The 17,735-nt window shown below is 40.6% G+C and overlaps 2 protein-coding genes across 8 annotated transcripts in view; one reads left to right on the top strand and one right to left on the bottom strand.

Moving 5' to 3' along the window:
* Positions 1 to 74: 74 nt before the first annotated feature.
* LOC118811786 (inner centromere protein) lies at positions 75 to 13,966 on the bottom strand. Its single transcript, XM_036576260.1, has 20 exons — positions 13,854 to 13,966; positions 12,306 to 12,455; positions 12,073 to 12,180; positions 11,266 to 11,900; positions 10,611 to 10,674; positions 10,435 to 10,507; positions 10,158 to 10,284; positions 9,490 to 9,523; positions 9,288 to 9,387; positions 8,457 to 8,588; positions 7,346 to 7,455; positions 7,108 to 7,231; positions 6,223 to 6,345; positions 5,761 to 5,930; positions 5,470 to 5,569; positions 4,210 to 4,287; positions 4,030 to 4,116; positions 3,842 to 3,931; positions 2,028 to 2,175; positions 75 to 431 (listed from the first exon to the last, which is right to left on the bottom strand). Exons 2-20 carry the CDS (start codon positions 12,443 to 12,445, stop codon positions 247 to 249), a joined length of 2,628 nt encoding a protein of 875 aa, XP_036432153.1. The 5' UTR covers positions 12,446 to 12,455; positions 13,854 to 13,966; the 3' UTR covers positions 75 to 246.
* A 319-nt stretch (positions 13,967 to 14,285) lies between these two features.
* si:ch211-272n13.3 (ankyrin repeat domain-containing protein 26) overlaps positions 14,286 to 17,735 on the top strand; it is a 33,995-nt gene continuing 30,545 nt past the window's right edge. For 5 of the 7 annotated variants that reach the window (XR_005007496.1, XM_036576255.1, XM_036576256.1 and 2 more), the window contains exons 1-7: positions 14,287 to 14,845; positions 15,290 to 15,593; positions 15,939 to 16,053; positions 16,273 to 16,446; positions 16,730 to 16,836; positions 17,253 to 17,390; positions 17,478 to 17,626. Coding sequence is in view for 6 of the 7 variants with exons in the window: in XM_036576255.1 (XP_036432148.1) it covers positions 15,394 to 15,593; positions 15,939 to 16,053; positions 16,273 to 16,446; positions 16,730 to 16,836; positions 17,253 to 17,390; positions 17,478 to 17,626 (883 nt within the window). In the remaining variant the exon portion in view is untranslated. Of the gene's footprint in view, positions 14,846 to 15,289; positions 15,594 to 15,938; positions 16,054 to 16,272; positions 16,447 to 16,729; positions 16,837 to 17,252; positions 17,391 to 17,477; positions 17,627 to 17,735 lie in introns of all 7 variants that reach the window. The other 2 variants (XM_036576258.1, XM_036576259.1) reach the window with 2 other exon arrangements.

Raw genomic sequence — 17,735 nt, 5'->3', positions numbered from 1 at the left:
TTCCCATTAATAAACAACAGATCAGAAAGAAACATCTTAAAACCTTAACAAATGGAGGAGAGGGGGGGACTGGTCGCAAAACCGTTGATTTTGAACATATGATTCTTTTTTTCCACTACTCTAACTTCATATACATTTTTATAGCGCTTTATTAAAGTGAAATCCAGAGGTTTATATAAAACAAATGCAAAGTGTTTACATATAAGGTAAAAGTAAAATAGAAGACAAGAGTAAGACATCTCTCTGCTAGTTGGGCATGTTACCCATACGTGGAGGGGAGTGCCAGACAGCAGAGCTAGTACGTTTGAAGAAGCGTGGTTTGGTCTTTTGAAAGATTTTCTCCAGCCTGGGCTGTTCAATTTCCCCAAAGTAGGAGTCCAGATCTAGTGGGTCATAATAGCGCTTCATGATAGCCTGCTGAAGCTGCATACCTGTGGACAGAAACATGCTTAATATATTTTGACACCATAAAATGTGCATGTGTACTAGGATAATAAAAAAAGGCAGAGATTCATTCATTTTTGACAAAGGAATTAAATTATAAAACAATTTAAAAGGGAAGCACTTATTGCTGGTCAAAATAAAATGTAAGAAGTAAAAATGTAAATGTATGTATTCAGTACAAACAACACATCAGTATCACTGGGTATTGACATCAGGGCCTATAATCAGCAGAAAACGCTGTAAGAACGAATGTGATTCAATCCAGTAACAAGTCTAGCCTGAAACCACAGATCTTTTCAAAATCTTAAAAAGCGTATCAGTTTTTAAAGGCAGGAAACACTGAGACAGATAGGTATTAGCAATGTTGGGTTTTTTTTTAAAAAAAAAGAAAGACCTCTACTACTCAGTTTATAAAACACTATGACCACCTGCCTAATATGCTGTTGGTCCTCTGCGTGCCACTAAAACAGCTCCAACCTGCCAAGGCATGGACTCTACAAGACCTCTAAAGGTGCTTTGTGGTATCTGGCACCAATATGTTAGCAGCAGATCCTTTAATTCCTGCAAGTTGCGAGGTGGAGCTACCTCTTCAATTTGTTGTTCTAGCACATCCCACAGATACCCGATCCGATCAAGATTAGGGGAATTTGGAGGCCAGGGGAACACCTTGAACACTTCATGTTCCTCAAACGATTCCCAGTGTGTGCAGTAAGGCAGGGTGCATTATCCTGCTGAAATAGGCCACTGCCATCAGTGAATACCACCTCCATTAAGGGGTGTATCTGGTTGACAATGATGTTTAGGCACTTGTCAAATTGACATCCACATGAATGCCAGGACCCAGGGTTTCCCAGCAGAACAGCCTGCAAACCTAGCCATTTCGGAGATGCTCTGAACCAGTCATCTGGCCATAATGATTTGGCCCTTGTCAAAGTTGCGCAGGTCATCACATCTGCCCATTTCCCCCCCCATTCAGCACGTTCACTACAAGAACCGACTGTTCGCTTACAGCGTACTATATCCCAGACCTTGACACGTGCCATTTGTTATTCGCTTCATCAGTGAGTGGTCATGTTTTGCCCCATCAATTAAAAAAAACAAAAAACAAAAACAAAACAAACGAACACAAAAACCCCTTAAATAGTATCAAAATAGTTTAATCGAATCATGATGAAAACTAATTTCTTGATGTACCATTTGGCATCTAAAAATATAATCCATACAAACCCATTTATCATTTAAATCAATTTTTGCATTTATTTGTTACAAACATTAACATCAGAATAAATTAATGAAATTACTTGGGATATAATGTGTGTGTGTTTGCTTAACACTTTCCTTGGGTCAACTCATTTATTGCAGTCATCATCCAATACCTAGTTGGCTAATAAACCCTTACATTATTACATTTAACTACATCACATCTGCTGCTCATGGAATTTAACAAATCCATGCAATGGCTGGAGTGCACTGGGAAGTCAGGAACCATACCAAAGCTACTCTACTAACCAAGAAAAATAATTTTATACCAGTGTGGGGGAATGGGGTGGTTGTGGCAGGGGAATGCCATGTTTGTTTCTTACCCTCAGCCCAGGAAGGGATGGGTTTCCTGGGTGCTGATTCATCATCTGTTGAGTCATCACTGTTCTGGTCCATCCCGTAATCCTCTGGATTCACTAAAATGTCGATCTTCTTCCCTTTAGGTGTAATCTGGTAGGACTGAGGAGATTGCTGTAGGATGTAAACAAAAAAACAAAAACAAAAAAAAGCATATCAAGTCCTTATTATTGCATGAAGAGAAAAGTGTGATTCAAGAGCATCCTGTCATGTCAGCTCCCACCAAATTGTGCTGTTTAAAAACTGCAGATAAAGAGGATATTTGTCAATACACATCTATAGATATTTGCTCAAAAAATACATCAGCTGCTTAGATTTGACATCAGTTTTTTTAAAAATCAGTTTTTGATTATGTATTTATCTTTCTCCAGAAACTCCAAGGCCAGGTATGAAATCCTTTCAGGTTTCAGCTTGTGTTAGGCTATGTTTTGGCAGCAGAGGGCAGCACTGTACTTTACACCCAAAACAGTTCTCAGGACATCCAGATGGTCCACATTTTAATTCTATTCCTGTGTTTTAGGTTGTGTTGGAGCAAAAATGTGGACCATCTGGTGGTCTCTGAGGACTGGTTTGATAACCACTTCTCTAAAAAAGACATTTAGCCAGCCACCTGATAGTCAACATCTTTTCTTGGTATTCTTGTAGGGCAGCTCAAATGCGCAACTGTTTGGGTGATCCAGCAGGCGTCAACTCAGGGTGCACTAGCACACCACTGTGTTGATGGAGGAAAGACGCTTTCCTCGTACAACAAGAATGCAACTCTGACTGGAATCAAACTCAAGTCTCAGCAATGGAAAGTAAGGCCCAATCCCATTTCACCCCTTGTCCCTACCACTTAGCCCTTAGCCCTCTGTTTTGCACGTTCACGTCTAGGGTTAGGGTGTCCCAATTTTTGTTGAAATAGAGGGGTAGGGTGAAGTGTTAGAGCAACATGGCCCTCCAAACGGAGGTTTTTCAGAGACATACTCCAAACGGAGTGTTGTGGAAAAAAAAAAAAAGAAAAAAGAAAAAAGAAAAACCGACAAGATGGCTGCGTCAGCGACCAGGGAACCCCACAAATGTAAGTATTTTCTCCGTCAAAAATTATAATAACCATTGTATTATCTTAGTTTAATGTCGCTTGTGTATTAATGGTTGTTGTCTTCATAACAAGCATTTAAAAATAAATAAATAAATAAATAAATAAATAAATATTCGCTAATTGCATGCTAGTGTCTCAGTAGCTAGCTAGCTAATTTTCCCGTTCCACCTTAAATAGTCCAGCAGTTCTGCTGCCCCATTTTTTTAAGACAACATGGGAAAATTCAAACAAGAAGCTGGTGAATAGCTGACTTCAGCTTCTTATCACCAAAGAACTAGCGGTGGGCAATAATAAATGGTCTTATACCCCCTCTTTGAAAGCACATGAAGCCCTAAAAGTAACCAAAGCCCAGCAGTGAGGTTGCTGAACTTTTCCCTTCTCTGCCATCACTGAAGACGGGCCAGGTCGCCTACAGAGCACTGCTAGTAGCCTGTTGATGAAGCGATGTTTTTTTTCCTTTCTTTTTTTTTAATTTGAGGGTTGTCCCATTTCGTAGGGCAAGATTTCAACCACTGCCCCTTGTAACTCAGTTCCAAGGGGTTAGGGTGACATACGAAAACAAGGGGTAGGGGTAAAAAGAAGAAATGGGATTGGGTCCAAGTCTGCAATTTTATTAGCTGGCCCAGCTGTTCAGTAACCTCTGCTCTTTATTCTAACGCGATGAGTTAAACACAGTAAACAGAGACATGTTTAACTTACTTCTACATCTACAGTGACATTCAGCCCTGCTCCCTTGTCTATTGTCATGTTAGCTGCTCCTTTGCTCACAGGGGTCTTCATGACAGAGTGCTGAGAAACATGAACACACAAGCCATTTGACAGCAACAATACCTCTACAGGATGTGAATAATAATAAGATATACCATTCAAAATGGCAGGAACCTTACCTCAATATCTACAGTAACATTTAGTGCAGGACTGTGTGTAATTGTGGCATTGAGAGCTTTGGTAATGGGCATTTTCATAACAGAAGTCTAGGGAAAAAAAGGAAAAAAAGTGTTCAGTTATTACTGTAATAGGCAGTAGTCACAAGGTAGAAATTTGGATTAATAAAATCAGTACTGTACAGTGACTGTAGGGGCCACAGCAGCAGCGCGTTTCTGTTGGGCAGCCCTCTCCTCTTCAGCCCTCCTCTGCTCTTCTTCCTAAAAGAGTAGATATAAACTTAGATGAACATCCAAACAAACAATTTCAAAAAAATTGGGACAGTAGGTAAAATGCCAATTAAAATCAAATCAAATTTGATCTATATTCAACTGGAAACAGTACAAAGACAATGCAATAACTAATTTTATTATTTGTGTACTAAATCTGACAAGTGTTAACATCTTCCAAAAATTTGGTCATGTTTACAACTATCAGCTTTTTTTTTTAACAAGTTATTTGGAAACTGAAGACAACTGTTGTAGTTGTGAAAGTGGCCCCGCCACCCCCGTGCTTCATAATGCATCAAGTTTTTAATGGGAGACAGGTCTGGACTGCAGGCAACCCAGTCTAGGGCCTGCACTCACTCCAAAGCCATACTCTCATAACACATGCAGAGTGCAGCTTAGTATTGTCTCGCTGAAACAAGCAGGGACGCCCCTGAAAGATAGTCTAGATGGCAGTATATGCTGTTCCAAAATTCGTATGTGCCCCTTAGCATTCACAGAGGTGCAAGTTACCTGTGCCAATAGCACCAACACAACTCCATACCATGATGGGCGCTGGCTTCTGAACTTTGTGTTTGTCTGTTTCTGGACAATGATGATATACGGCTCCTTCTATTCATAGCAGAGTCTTAACTTACACTTGTGGACGCAGCAATGAACTGTATTTTACTGACAAAGGTTTTGCAAATAATACCTAAGCCCATATGGTAATATTCATTACAACATGTTGATTTTTATTATAGTGCCATCTAAGGTCACAGGCATTCAATATTTCTGCAGATTTTCTGAATCTTTTGTGATATTTTGCACCATAGAAGGTGTAATACCTAAAATCTTTGTAAATGCTTGTGGAGGAATGTTGTTCTTAAACTGTTAATACATGTGTCAAAGTGGTGCATCTGATCCTTGTTCATAAAGGACTAAGCCTCTGCTTTTATATCCAAGCATCATCACAACGGCGGTTTAAGATGTTTTTTGGAACATTTCACAAGGATTCTACTGTGAAATTGCCCCTGTCCCACAACATGTTATAGGCATCAGTTTCAGAATGAGCATATATTTACAAAAAAAAGAGCATTGTTCATTATTAGTATGGTGGAGGGGGTGGGGGGTGGGGGCACCACCACACAAAACAATGGTTAAGTGGATTAGTCTCCAGAGTGAGCAGATACCTACCATCCTCCTCTTCTCCTCCAGCTCTCTTCTTTCTTTCTCTTTAGCAGCTCTCTCCAGTTCCTTCTGAAGAGCAACGGCCTTCTCCCGCTCCAATCTCTCCCTGCAACAAACAATTCAAAACAAACCCACTGGCTCAGTGGATGATTGCTGGGTTTTAACTATGGAAATGCATGCAAACTGTATTACAATCTAAAACACTCAAGTGAAACGCATCTAATCCATTAAAAAAAGCAGGTTTGAAAGAGTTAAAATAAACAAAAAACAAAAAGCAAACACCCAATGGCGTACTACCTCTCAGCAGCAGCTTGTCTTTCCCGCTCTCTCTCCCGCTCTCGTTCCCTCTCTTGCTCCTTCTTGAGCTCCAAGGCGCGGGCAGCCTCTGCTTGTTTGCGTGCCTTTTCTCGTTCCTCCTCAGCCTTCCGCTTGGCCAGCAGCTCCTGATGCCGTCTCTCCTCTTCCTCCTGAGAGGGCAAAGCTGTAACTGGTTATATACTCAAGATGGAGGATTTTGCAAATAATGATCTTTATCACCAGTTCAGAAAGAAAAGAGCAGTATGAGAGGAGTTAAAAAAAAACAAACAAAAAAACCCAAAAACAAAACAAAACAAAAACACTCCATTCAACAAAAGTGCACTTAAGTGATTTCTGGATATGGTCGATATGAGATACGACAAACAATATTAGCCAATGTTGGAAAACTGCAAATGCTCAAATATCTTTTCAGAGAGGACAAATATGTATGAGGTGGCTTACAGCTTGCTGAAGCTTCTTTTTTCGGGCTGCTTCTTCTTGTTTCCTACGAAGTTCCAGTTCTTCTTGACGTTTGCTGGCAACCTTTTTCTTGGCTTTCTCCTCTGCCAGCCGCTCCACACGCAGCTGTGGAAGACAGTGGCTATGTTTACATGCAACGATTTTTGCCAATCCGATTGAATACAATCCGATTACAGATTTAGACTGAGGTGTTTATATGCACTTTATTCAACAATCTGATGGAAAATCTTCGTTTACATGCTCACTACAAGTAATCCGATGCAAAATGACGCGCATGCGTGGAGTAGCGCTTAGAGTAAACGTTACCATGACAGCGAACATCACGTGAGGTCCAGACCAGTTTCTGCTCCGCCATGTTGAGCGGTGTAAACTTTCGCCGTGACGCGACGCACATGCGCAGAACATACTTATACGTTCCGATTGGAATGTAATCGGATTCAGGCGTTTACATGGCTATTATTCTTCTATTTAACGGATTATTTAGAAGTTTACCCACCTCGTTTAATCGGATAGAAATTGTATTCCGAATGGCCTCAATCGGATTAGACTATTACGATTGGGGTGTTCACATGGACATATTCTATTCCGATTGAGCTATTAGTCGGATTATTAACGGATTATCAGGCTGCATGTAAACGTGGCTAGTGTTTAAGTCTTCCATGTGTTTGTGTGAATGCATATATTTATAATTCAGTTTTCAAAATCCCAAAACAGGTAACAATATCTCAAAAGTGGCCCACAAGAATACCTAAGAATATCCATGTTTAAGTACTAAGTGTAAAAAGGTTAGGTTCCAGTCCTTTCTTTGCAAGGATCTAGAATAACAAATACCAAAACAAGTTCTAAATAGAAAAATCAAACACCAACCATGTCATTTTTCTTCTCTATTTGTGCCATTTTCTCTTCAATTTTCTTTTTCTTCTCCTGCTCCTTCTCCTTCTCTCCTTTGACCCGGGCCTCTACAACTCGTTTTAAACGCTCATCCCGTTTTCTAAAGACAAGCAAATTAGTTCAAGTTATTCCACAAAACTCAAGACAGCTCATAGCATTAACTTATAACTGCAATAAATACACATACAAAATTGAGTTATATTAGCTTTCACACCTTTTCATATCTTCTTGTTTCTTTCTTCTTTCCTCTTCCATCTTTTTCTTTCTTTCATTTTCTTGTTCAATCTTTTTATTTAGTGCATCCCATTTCTGCCGCTCCCGCTCCTGACAAAACAGAAGGTATTTTAGTGCAACTACAATCTCACTACTAACAGCAGTTTTGGTCTGAGAAGCACAGAGAAAAACTGTATAGATGCAAGGTGATTTTAGTGACACGTTAGAGGGACGGACATTAGGGCTAGGGTTAAAAGTAGATTCCCCCAACACATAGCATTTTGTTACGCTAGGGGTGGACAACATGACAATAAAAATCAAGATACTACAAAATTTGTGACAATTTGCATTACATTTTTTTCTGAGGCTGGAAAACACAAAAAGAAAGAAAAATACTACAAAAACTAATACAAATCCAGTCACTCATTTCATACTAAACTAAATCCAATTAAACAGGTGTTATTATGCTCCCTTTGGAATGAAACATGCAGTTGGTCAGTGTTGATGTTAAAATACTGACTATCTTTGATAAATTATCACAATGATAAATCACATTGTCCACCCCCAAGTTATGTTGTGTATTACAGTAAGACCTTAGGAGGAAATTTGTAACATTCACTAATAAGAAACTTAAATACAAGTACTTAGATACAGTATGAACCCTATGCCACACCTCTACAAGTTAGATGGCAAAAGGAAAGTGACCCAGCGCACGCACACGTGCACACACCAGTGATAAGGTTACAATGTCTTACACACTGATACCAGAGTTTGCACTTACCACTGAGCCAGTGCTCAACTGAGGGGACAAACAGGAGCAGGATTACTAACCCAGAAAGCAATGTGCATTTATTCATATCCAGTCTGTTTAACAGTGATCAAAATGTCTAAAGCTGCACTAAACTTCAGTTAAAATGTTTTTTTTGCACGTAATGACTGTCCAGCCAGACAAGGATAGTCAGATGCAAGTAAACACCACAAAAGGACATGCAAGCAATCATTTGACGTTGCTATCCAATTGCAGGGAATTTTGGCTGTGGTCACAAAACCTGTCAGCTTGCCTGTGTGAACATATTAAATGTGTTTTTTGTGTGTGAGGTAAACAGGCTCACCTTCACGTCGGTTTTTCCAGTCTGTTTGATGAAGCTCTTCATGATGGAGCTGCGGCCCAGTGAGCTTGGAGTCATCATCAGCAGCTGGTTCTTCTGGACTGTGTGCAGGAAGCGCATGCTAGGTGTGATGCCCTAAAGGGTCAAGATAAGACTTTAAAACCCTAACAAAAATTACACAGCTTCCACAAAAACAGATACCTGAGTGTAGAATGTTCAATTACCAGTATATCAAAACTTAGCACTGGTTGTCTTAAAAAGCTGTCACATGACAAAGCCCAAGCAAATTTTTAGATACTTTACACATACAAAACAACTAATTTAATAATAATTTCTAATTTCCTTTTTAAATATATCTAATTTAGCATCACTTGTATATTAATTGAAAGCACAATTCCAGTATGTAATATGACAAGCGGCTCCATCAAACGTACGCTATGTCAAACAAAACATGGTTTATTTAGGATTTTAGTCATGAGGATCATCATTTTACTTTTATTTTTATAGTAAATTTGTAGATTAGCAAGCTAGCCAGCTCTGCCACCTCAGGCCATCACATTAAATTGTTAGCAACTATTAGGTTAAGATTTTGATGACAAAATAATTAGCTGTGAGACAATGGCATGTAGAGTGTAGGCACGATTGCGGTCATCTAAAAAGAGGCTTAATAAGCAGCCTCCCAAGGTTCCATTTTGACTAAAATGATGCCTATGTAAGCAGTGAGGTAAAAGGCATTAAAATAAACCAAATAGTTCTGACGACTAATATATTGTTGCCTACTGAGATTCCCATTCGGATAGTACTATAGATAGCAAGTTGTATTGTGTGTCTTACAGTCATGCATTTCTTGGGAGGCGAGTGCTTCTTCTTGGGTGTGCTGAGTGCTATTGCTGCCGACTCTGCTGCACGGCGTTTGGAGCCCGAGCGAGAAGCCCTGAAAAAGACACTTTGATTAAACTCTAGAATGCCCCACTCAATGAAGCAATACAATAACGCTACAAATAGATTAAAAGAATAGTTTCAAAAGTCAACTCACCGTACATCATCCTGAGACTTTTTCCCACTGTCATCTACAGACACAAAAGGAACACATCATTAAAGAGATGATCCCACTTTTAGCTCTCCACTAGCCTTAAAAGAGGTGTTACTTGGATATTAAAGATGGGAAATTTCATCTAACAAAGCCATAAGAAAAACCATTGCCTGCCGATCCTCAGTACTTGTCCCTACTCCAGAGGGGACATATGGAATGTGCTTTTGATCCGGGCTACAGTGCCTTGGCAGGTTTGCTTCCAAAGCATTACGGCCAAACAATGTGAAAACTTTGCCATGTCACAAGTAAAAAATTTAATGTAGTGTGGTGTAGTACGATGATGAAAAATATGACTGCATTTACTCTTTGTTAAGCTCGGGCACAGCAACAGGTATTAAATCCTGTATGAACCACGATCAAGCAATTCTGAAATCCATTTTGACCCAGTTCCTTGTATATTTGGCACCTACTGAGTAAAATGTTCTGGATCTCGTTTCAGTTAGTCATTGTAAGTACAATCAACTACACAATCAGCAGCAGAGATACTGAAAACCACCCAACTTGCATTACGACACATTAACATGGTTTCAGATCTTATTTGTACGATACTTGTTTCCATTTCACCATCAGCACGAGTTTGTGGTCGCAGCAGTTACTTGTCACATCAGTACCTGTTTCCGACAGCCGAGCCATGGACCGCGTGAAACGACAGTTTTCCCCGGCAGTGGGAGTTGAGGGCTTCTGCTCCTCATTTTGCATCAGTGCTTTGTCGTCTACTGGTTGCTTGGGCTCAGGAACCTGTTTAAGCACAACCAGATGAGAAAATTCTGAATTGTCTACATTTACCCGTTATACAATTCCAAAAGACTTAACTGTATTCAGTATCTTAACTGAACTAAGGTAATGTAACTAATATTGCAATCCAGCAACCTTCTACTGTTATCTTACCCCAGGCTGGGTTATCTGTGCTTCAGTGCTGGTTTCAGCTGCTGGTTCTGCTGGCTCATCCTCAGTAAGCATTCTAGAAGATCAGGTAATCATCTCTGATAAATCAGCGCTGCTCACAAATAAAATGTAATCTTTACTTGTAATACCATAATGAAGTAGAGGAAAGATTTACTCACTGTTCAATCTGGTTCTCTATCACTACATCATTCTCCTCTATTTCCACATCCATAGAAACATCCCCTAGAAAAAGAGAAGATATAAAAAAAAATTGTGACTGACGCAGGAATTGTTGCTGAATGTTGATATCCGATGTGGGATACACAGATGTGGATACCAACATTCGGCCACAATTCCCACATCAGTGTGTTTGAGGGATAGACCAATGTGGGAATCTGACCGATACTGCAAATTAAAATTTGACGACATATTTAGTGTAGTGTACTAGTAATACATTTGCCACAAGGAACAAAATTGACAAGAAGCCATTTTTAGTGCACAACTTCTATTTTTGCTTAATATAACAATTAAAAAAAAAAGCATAAAAAGCACAAATGTGCCATAATGTTTGCAAAGGCCATTTGCATACAACTGTATTTAAACTTTCAGAACCAAAAGCTTGCACTACAACAGTCTGCCCAGTAATACATGAAGTGCCTTTAGTCTTTGAACAGATTTTGTTCCAATTTCCTTTCTATACAGAGGAAAGAATGGGCTAATCAAAAACTAATCAAAACCAGAATCATAGGATTTCCCATGACACTCATCCCTAACTGCATTCTGTATATTATCTTTACTGGACCTGTGTGCTTTTTTGCACGTGTGGAGTCTCACCACTGACGGAGCTGCTGCATGTGGAGTTGCCCAGTCTGGCTTTCTTCTTCAGGAAGGAGCGTCGAGAGGCACGGCGGACTGCTTCCTGCGTCATGCTGTGTCTGAGGCCCACAAGAGAGTGCCGCAGCACCAGAGAACGTCGGACCGAGGTCCGTGAGGAGGCCTGAGCCCCTGCAGCTGCGATGGTAATTTTATTAGCAGAGCGGCCTGGAGAGGGACCAGACTCCAGCAGTTTATTAGCAGAGAGGCGCTCAGCTGAGGGGATTTTCACCATAGCTTGGGACAGTAGTGTCTGCACCGGAGAAGAAGAGCTGCTTGACTCCTTCACCTCCGGAACATTCTCAGGGACATCAGGTGGCTGTGGAGCATCAGCCACTGCTGCCACCTCCACTGCTTCCTCCTCCATCACCTCTGCCTGCTCCTTCGCCTTAGCAGCTCCTTTGTTGCGTGTGCTACGTTTGACAGGCTCACTGTCTGCTGTTGCAGCTTTATTACGCCTGGTACGGCGAACAGGCTCCTCAGCCACAGTCTCCGGGCTGTTACTGGGGGCATGTGAAACTACCAACTCCGAAATTGAATTTAGGGTGTTCTGGACTGAAGAACGACGCAAGTTGCTGCGCTTTCCCTTAGAGAAACTGGACAGAGAGAAAAGTTATGCAATATCACACAAATGCTTGCAAACACATTAATGCTCCAAAAAAGCTCATTCAAATTTTAAGTCATACGGATCACGTAAGAGAACGAACATATTTCGGATAAGAATTTTTGTACAGCATGCCAATGACAGTACAAACTAAAGATTCTTACCGTCTTTTGCTACGACTTTCATTGAGCTCCACAGAGACCCGTTTCCTGCGGCTTGTCTTTTTCTGTGACGGAGTCTTGGGCATAAGCTCCGGTTCTGTGCTAAAATCACTGTAACACAACCAGGACATTTAATCTCTAAAGCAAACAGTAACACAAGTACACACAAACAACAAACAGATCACATGCAGTTGAGGTTTCCCTGTTTGATTTAATGCATGTCACATATTACATACCTGGAGAACATCCGCTGAGCCTCCTGCTGAATCTCCTCCAGCCACAACATGTGAACATTTTCAACCTCATCAGTAAAGTCCTGCAGTTTCCCAGTGAACACCTGCGTGAGGGAACGCATGGCCTCCGGCAAGGAACTCATGGCTGCGTCCCTAAAAGCCAAAGTGAAGGTGTGCAGTACGATGAGATGAAAGATGTACAACATGAAAATACAGAAAAAAAATACTGGGCTTTAAATAAATAATGCTAGTGATCTTATTCTGGTCAGTGACAGGACAGCATACATTAGTACTGAATGATGAATGCCACGCAAAATGGAAAGTTATTTGATGCAAAACCCTCCATTATACAGAAACTTGTTGATTCAGAATTGTCACAGTGGGGGTGGTGACAGGAACCAGAGCTCAATGCCTCTAAAACATGGTTCTTAAAATGTATATTTTAAAACGCATTCATGGTGAAGAGGTACAATTCAGAACATAAAAGCTCAGAAGACGTGTCGGTAGATACGAACAGTAGGTTCAATGGGCATTTCTGACAGCAACCGATAAAATGGCGACGATGTAAACATTAGAACCTATGGTTCCTATCAGAGCAGTATTTGACAACAAACCTCTGAATCGCTTCGCTCACATCTCATGAATTTTACAGAATTTAGGAAAATTGTATCTTCTTTGACAGCAGATTCCACCCATTTAAAAGTCAACATAAAAACAAAACTCTCTGCTCAACAAAGAGCTCTGAAAATTGTCTGTGCAATGTCAGTGTGCAAATGTAACCTAAATCACAATGCTTAATGTTTCTTGCTGTGCTCCAGCACGGGAGACAAATATGGACAGCCAGATTCAGAATATGTCTGGACTTGATTCCCGTCGAACAATGCCCAGGCTTTGGTCTTTGGCCAAGAACTGCCACCATCAACCGAATAGCTAGTATCTCATTTCCACACTTAACCAGACCTGCAGTAAGCTACATCATTTTTGGCAGCTGGCTTGTGTCAATTCAATTTATAAGCAAGTTCGATTCTCAAAGTGATCGGGAAACCTAGCTTACCTAGTTAGATCAGGCCTGTGCAAAACAAATTTTGCGCGGCTAAAAGCAATTCGGCCACATGCATTAGATAGCTACGTTAGACCTAGCTCATGTCAGCTATTTAACCTACCTTGTTTTTGCAGGGACTTAGCTAGCAAACTCTAATTTAGCATCACCGACGTTAACAAAAGTTTCCAGCTTCTTGTTCGGTGGTAACCTAGCTAACCTAGTTAAGTTCAGCTATCTGAGTTAACACTGTATAACACTCGCTGACGCGGAGTTCAAATTACGGAAACAAAAACTTTAAGCTGCTAGATCGTAAATACAGACAATACCCATAAAACACTGTTCGGCTAACACTACAAAGCTTAAAAAGACAAGACTAAAACGATAAAATCATTAGCCAGACATGAAAACATCGCTCGTTAGCTAGCATTTCAACCACAACCACTTATCGAGCAGAAAGCAACTAGCTAGGTTAACTACATATTAATAATATAAAAAATACCCTAGTTTACCTTTCTGTTTAAAAGTAAGCTTAACAGATCACTCGGATTCTTCTCCTGTCCAGTTGTTCCTTTTCGATCAACATTCAGGTCCGACTACCTCTACGCTACAAATACAGCCTGCTCGGTGCGAAATTCAAGCTGCCCGCTCAAAACGGTTTAAGTAGTTTAAATTTCTGAGCGCACCAATCACCGGCTGCGCGCCACATCATTGGTCGAAATCACTGTCCTTCCAACTCAATCTGTCCAATCAAAACCATTAAAGGACAAGCTGCCAGAAGATGGGCGGGTCGTATGTGAGAAGTGAGAGAAACCGATCATCTGTTTGGACTATTTCAACGTCAATCAATTTTTAAACCGCCTCAATCCAACGGTCAGCTCCGCCCTCAGGCACTTTTTCCGTAAGGAAACAACAACCATAACACAACATAGTTCCGATATCACTCGATCTACGATGGTTGGTTAATATCACGGGCCAGGTTATTTTGCTGAAGCGGAACGCTTAAAAACAAGCTCTCAAAAGCTATATAGCATCTGCGTCATCAGCTAACCAGCTTACTAACTAGCAAGCTCCAAAGTGTCACTGCAGGCTTTCCTTTTCTATAGCCCTGAATAAATATTAAGTTAATGTAAATATTATCGTCATATTAGAATTAATGGAACATGAAGTAACTGAGAGAGGCAATTTCTGTCAAGTTTAACTCCAGTCTACCCGCCTCAAAACAGCGCAGCAGCTCTCGCAGCCACTTGAATGTGATGGTCACTCAGGCGCTGTTCCGTTGCCTTGGTTACCGAGCTAGCCTAGTGTGGGCTCAACGGTTTCACTGGGTGATAAGCTAGCTAGCTAGCCAAAGGGGGAGACAGAAAGTTATGCGCTGCTAGTTAGCGTTAGCTGGCTAATCGATATATTTATTATACATAGATTTTATTGCTTCTTGGGTTTTATGACAAAGACTTTACGCGTCGGACCGAAGAGGATCTTTTCAAGCAGCCTGTTGATCAAGGTGAATGAGGAATGTTAACGAAGCGTAGCTCGCTGACTAGCCTGTAGTTTAACTGGCTGGATTAGTGTCAGCTAGCTAGCTAGCTGGCTAACAAACCCAGCAAAGGTCATTAGCAAGAAGAACATATTGAAGAAATAGCTGGGGAAGGATATATTTTATGTTTTCTCGACTTGGTTAAGGTGCAGTGCTTGCCTTGTATCTGGCTAGCTTGATTGTTGTCATGATTAGCCAGTGCTATTACTGTGTGATACCACTTCGCTCAGTTATATTTCACAGTTTTCCTTTAAGATATTGTTCTACATCGAGCATACAGCTGTTAACAGGACGACTTGGAAATCAGCCACTTGTTCTGACACTTTTATTGTTCCCATAGATACTGATTTTCCAACGTTATGTGTTGGGGCTATTAAATTGCTTAATCCGCTTTGCACGTTTTATTTTTAGGAGATGGGGAAGGTGCGGTGATCCTATATCGGCACCTGAATCTCAGGTATACTTATCAGGAGGGCAATGCAGGCTTGCTCTTGTCAGCTGCGGTGCGCTATACAATGAAGAAAATCTTCAACTTTACCAAAAAAAAGAAAGGCTCCCCCAGTGCGTCTGACACGGGGAGTGTGCTTTCTGTGGGGTATGACCTGAAGGAGAAAGACTTGGGAAAGGTGCAGAAGGCTGCATTCACTGGCGATGTGACAAAATTAAGACAGCTTGCGAAAAAGAATGATTTAAATCAGCTTGATAAAGAGAACAGGTGAGTTTGGATAACTTAAATCCCACCATTAGCCATAAGAACTGCTGGATAATTTAACATTTTTCACTTATAATCTAATCTAATCTAATCTGCCCTTATTTTCAGTTGGTTTGTTTTTCTGACATTTGGAGCGAAGACTCCTCCTCCTCCTCCTATTATTGTTGCTATTGTTATTATTATTATTATTATTATTGTATTTATTTCATATGCATTTTAGTCTCTGTAGTTCCACTGTATGCTTATATTTAAATAAGTCAGTTATGGTACTAATTTTATAGAATGATAAACTCAGGAAAACATTAAAAAAAGAAAGCTATATTTATTTCTCCCTCATTGGACTTGCAGAACTGCATTACATATAGCCTGCGTTCATGGACATACGGAGGTGGTTCAGTTTTTGGTGGAAAGCAAAGTTAAGCTCAACCTATGTGACAATCAAAACCGCTCTGCCTTAATGAAGGTAAGATTTGTTGTCCTGATCTCTAACCTTCTGTATTCTATCTTACTTGTTATTTATTATATTTTTTGTTAGAATTTTACAACATGCAACATCCCAAACATGCGTAGTTCTTTTCAGGGCTTTAGCTCCCTCTAGGAGCGCTAAAAAAAATGAGAGTTCATTGTTGATAGTGTCTGTCTCACTGAACATGTTTGTTGAGTTATCTGTGGTTCTTGGCAGGCGGTGCAATGCCAGCAGGATCGCTGCGTGTCCATCCTTCTGGAGCATGAGGCAGATCCAAACCTGGTGGACATCAATGGCAACACAGCGTTACACTTGGCTGCCCGCATCCCCTCCCTTTCTGTGGCCTTGCAGCTCCTGGAACATGAGGCTAACATCAACGCCCAGAACAAGGTGAAGCCTCAGCAGGGATCTCACCAGGACTCCAGATTACCTTTATCTTTATCCCAGCGCAACAGGTGTCGGATACGTGGTTAGGGATAAGTTTCTGTTAGTGGATCCGAGGAGCTTGGCAGCATGAAATTATATCCCCATGAAGCAACAGTTGATTAATCAGAGGGATGCTGTAGTTCCATTCTAACATTTTCAAATATACTTGACATCTGTGGGTTAGATAAAGGGATAAAAATGAATGTATTTTATCGGCTTAATCCAGGGCTGTTCATTGGCTTTATAGGAAGGCAACACTCCCTTAATTCTCTCAGTGGAGGAAAACCATGCAGAGATGGCTGAACTTTTACTCAAAGAGGGGGCAGATATTAATATCAAGAACCAGGAACAACGGTAAGAGCGATAGTCGGTCACATAAAATATTGCTGGCATCAGCTGGCACTCCAGATGTGTTAGAATCTATGTGAAATATTCAAATTTATTCAGTATTCATATGGAATATAGAAATGTAGAAGTAGTAATATGTGAATAAACGAGAGTTTGCATTTTCACTTCTTGTAGTCCAGTTCATGGTGTCCTTCAAGTGTCCTTTCAAACACCTGTTGTTCACATAACATATATTTGCATAGTTGAGAACATTGTTGATTTCTGTTGACTTGTTGATAAACTACAATGTCAGTCCTTTCAGTCTGAGCCAAATAGAAATTATTAATAACTGCTAAATGATGAATAACAGTAAAAAATGTTTTTTTTTCAGTCATTAAAATGTTTTTTTCACATTCCCTCTTTTTCAATGTTTTGCTGCTAAGGCCCCCTCTGATGATAGCTGCTTGCAATGGACAAATCAACATGGTGCGACTGCTCTTGCAGTACAATGCTGACATCACTGTGAAAGACATTAAAGGATGGTCTTCTGATGACTATGCTGTAATGAATGGGCATCATGCGTAAGCACTCCTTTTGTTTACCTATACAAAGTTCAAATTTCTTCTCATTGTCTGCTGGTTGAGTATAGAGATATCTCACGTTTTCAGATGTTCACATCTGATCATTGAGCATGGAACAAAGAGGAAATCCTTGCAGTCACCCCCCCATCTTGCCCCGGGTAAAAAGAAGCAGGCTTCTATGCTGGGCAGTCCTGAGGCAGGCTTCTCTCTTGGAGGTCCAGCTCTAGACAAAGATGGTGAGTGCTTGAGTTTTCTGAGCATGTGATTCATCTCGTGTACTCTATTAGATCTGAGGAAACAGTACCTTTCTTTACAGTTAGGTGCCAAAGCTTGAGTTTCTAAGTG

This window comes from Colossoma macropomum, unplaced genomic scaffold (assembly GCF_904425465.1).
Source record: "Colossoma macropomum unplaced genomic scaffold, Colossoma_macropomum, whole genome shotgun sequence".
In the NCBI taxonomy this organism is placed as follows: domain Eukaryota; kingdom Metazoa; phylum Chordata; class Actinopteri; order Characiformes; family Serrasalmidae; genus Colossoma; species Colossoma macropomum.
Note: the sequence above shows the minus strand (reverse complement) of the source record. Positions and strands in the feature narration are given on the sequence as shown.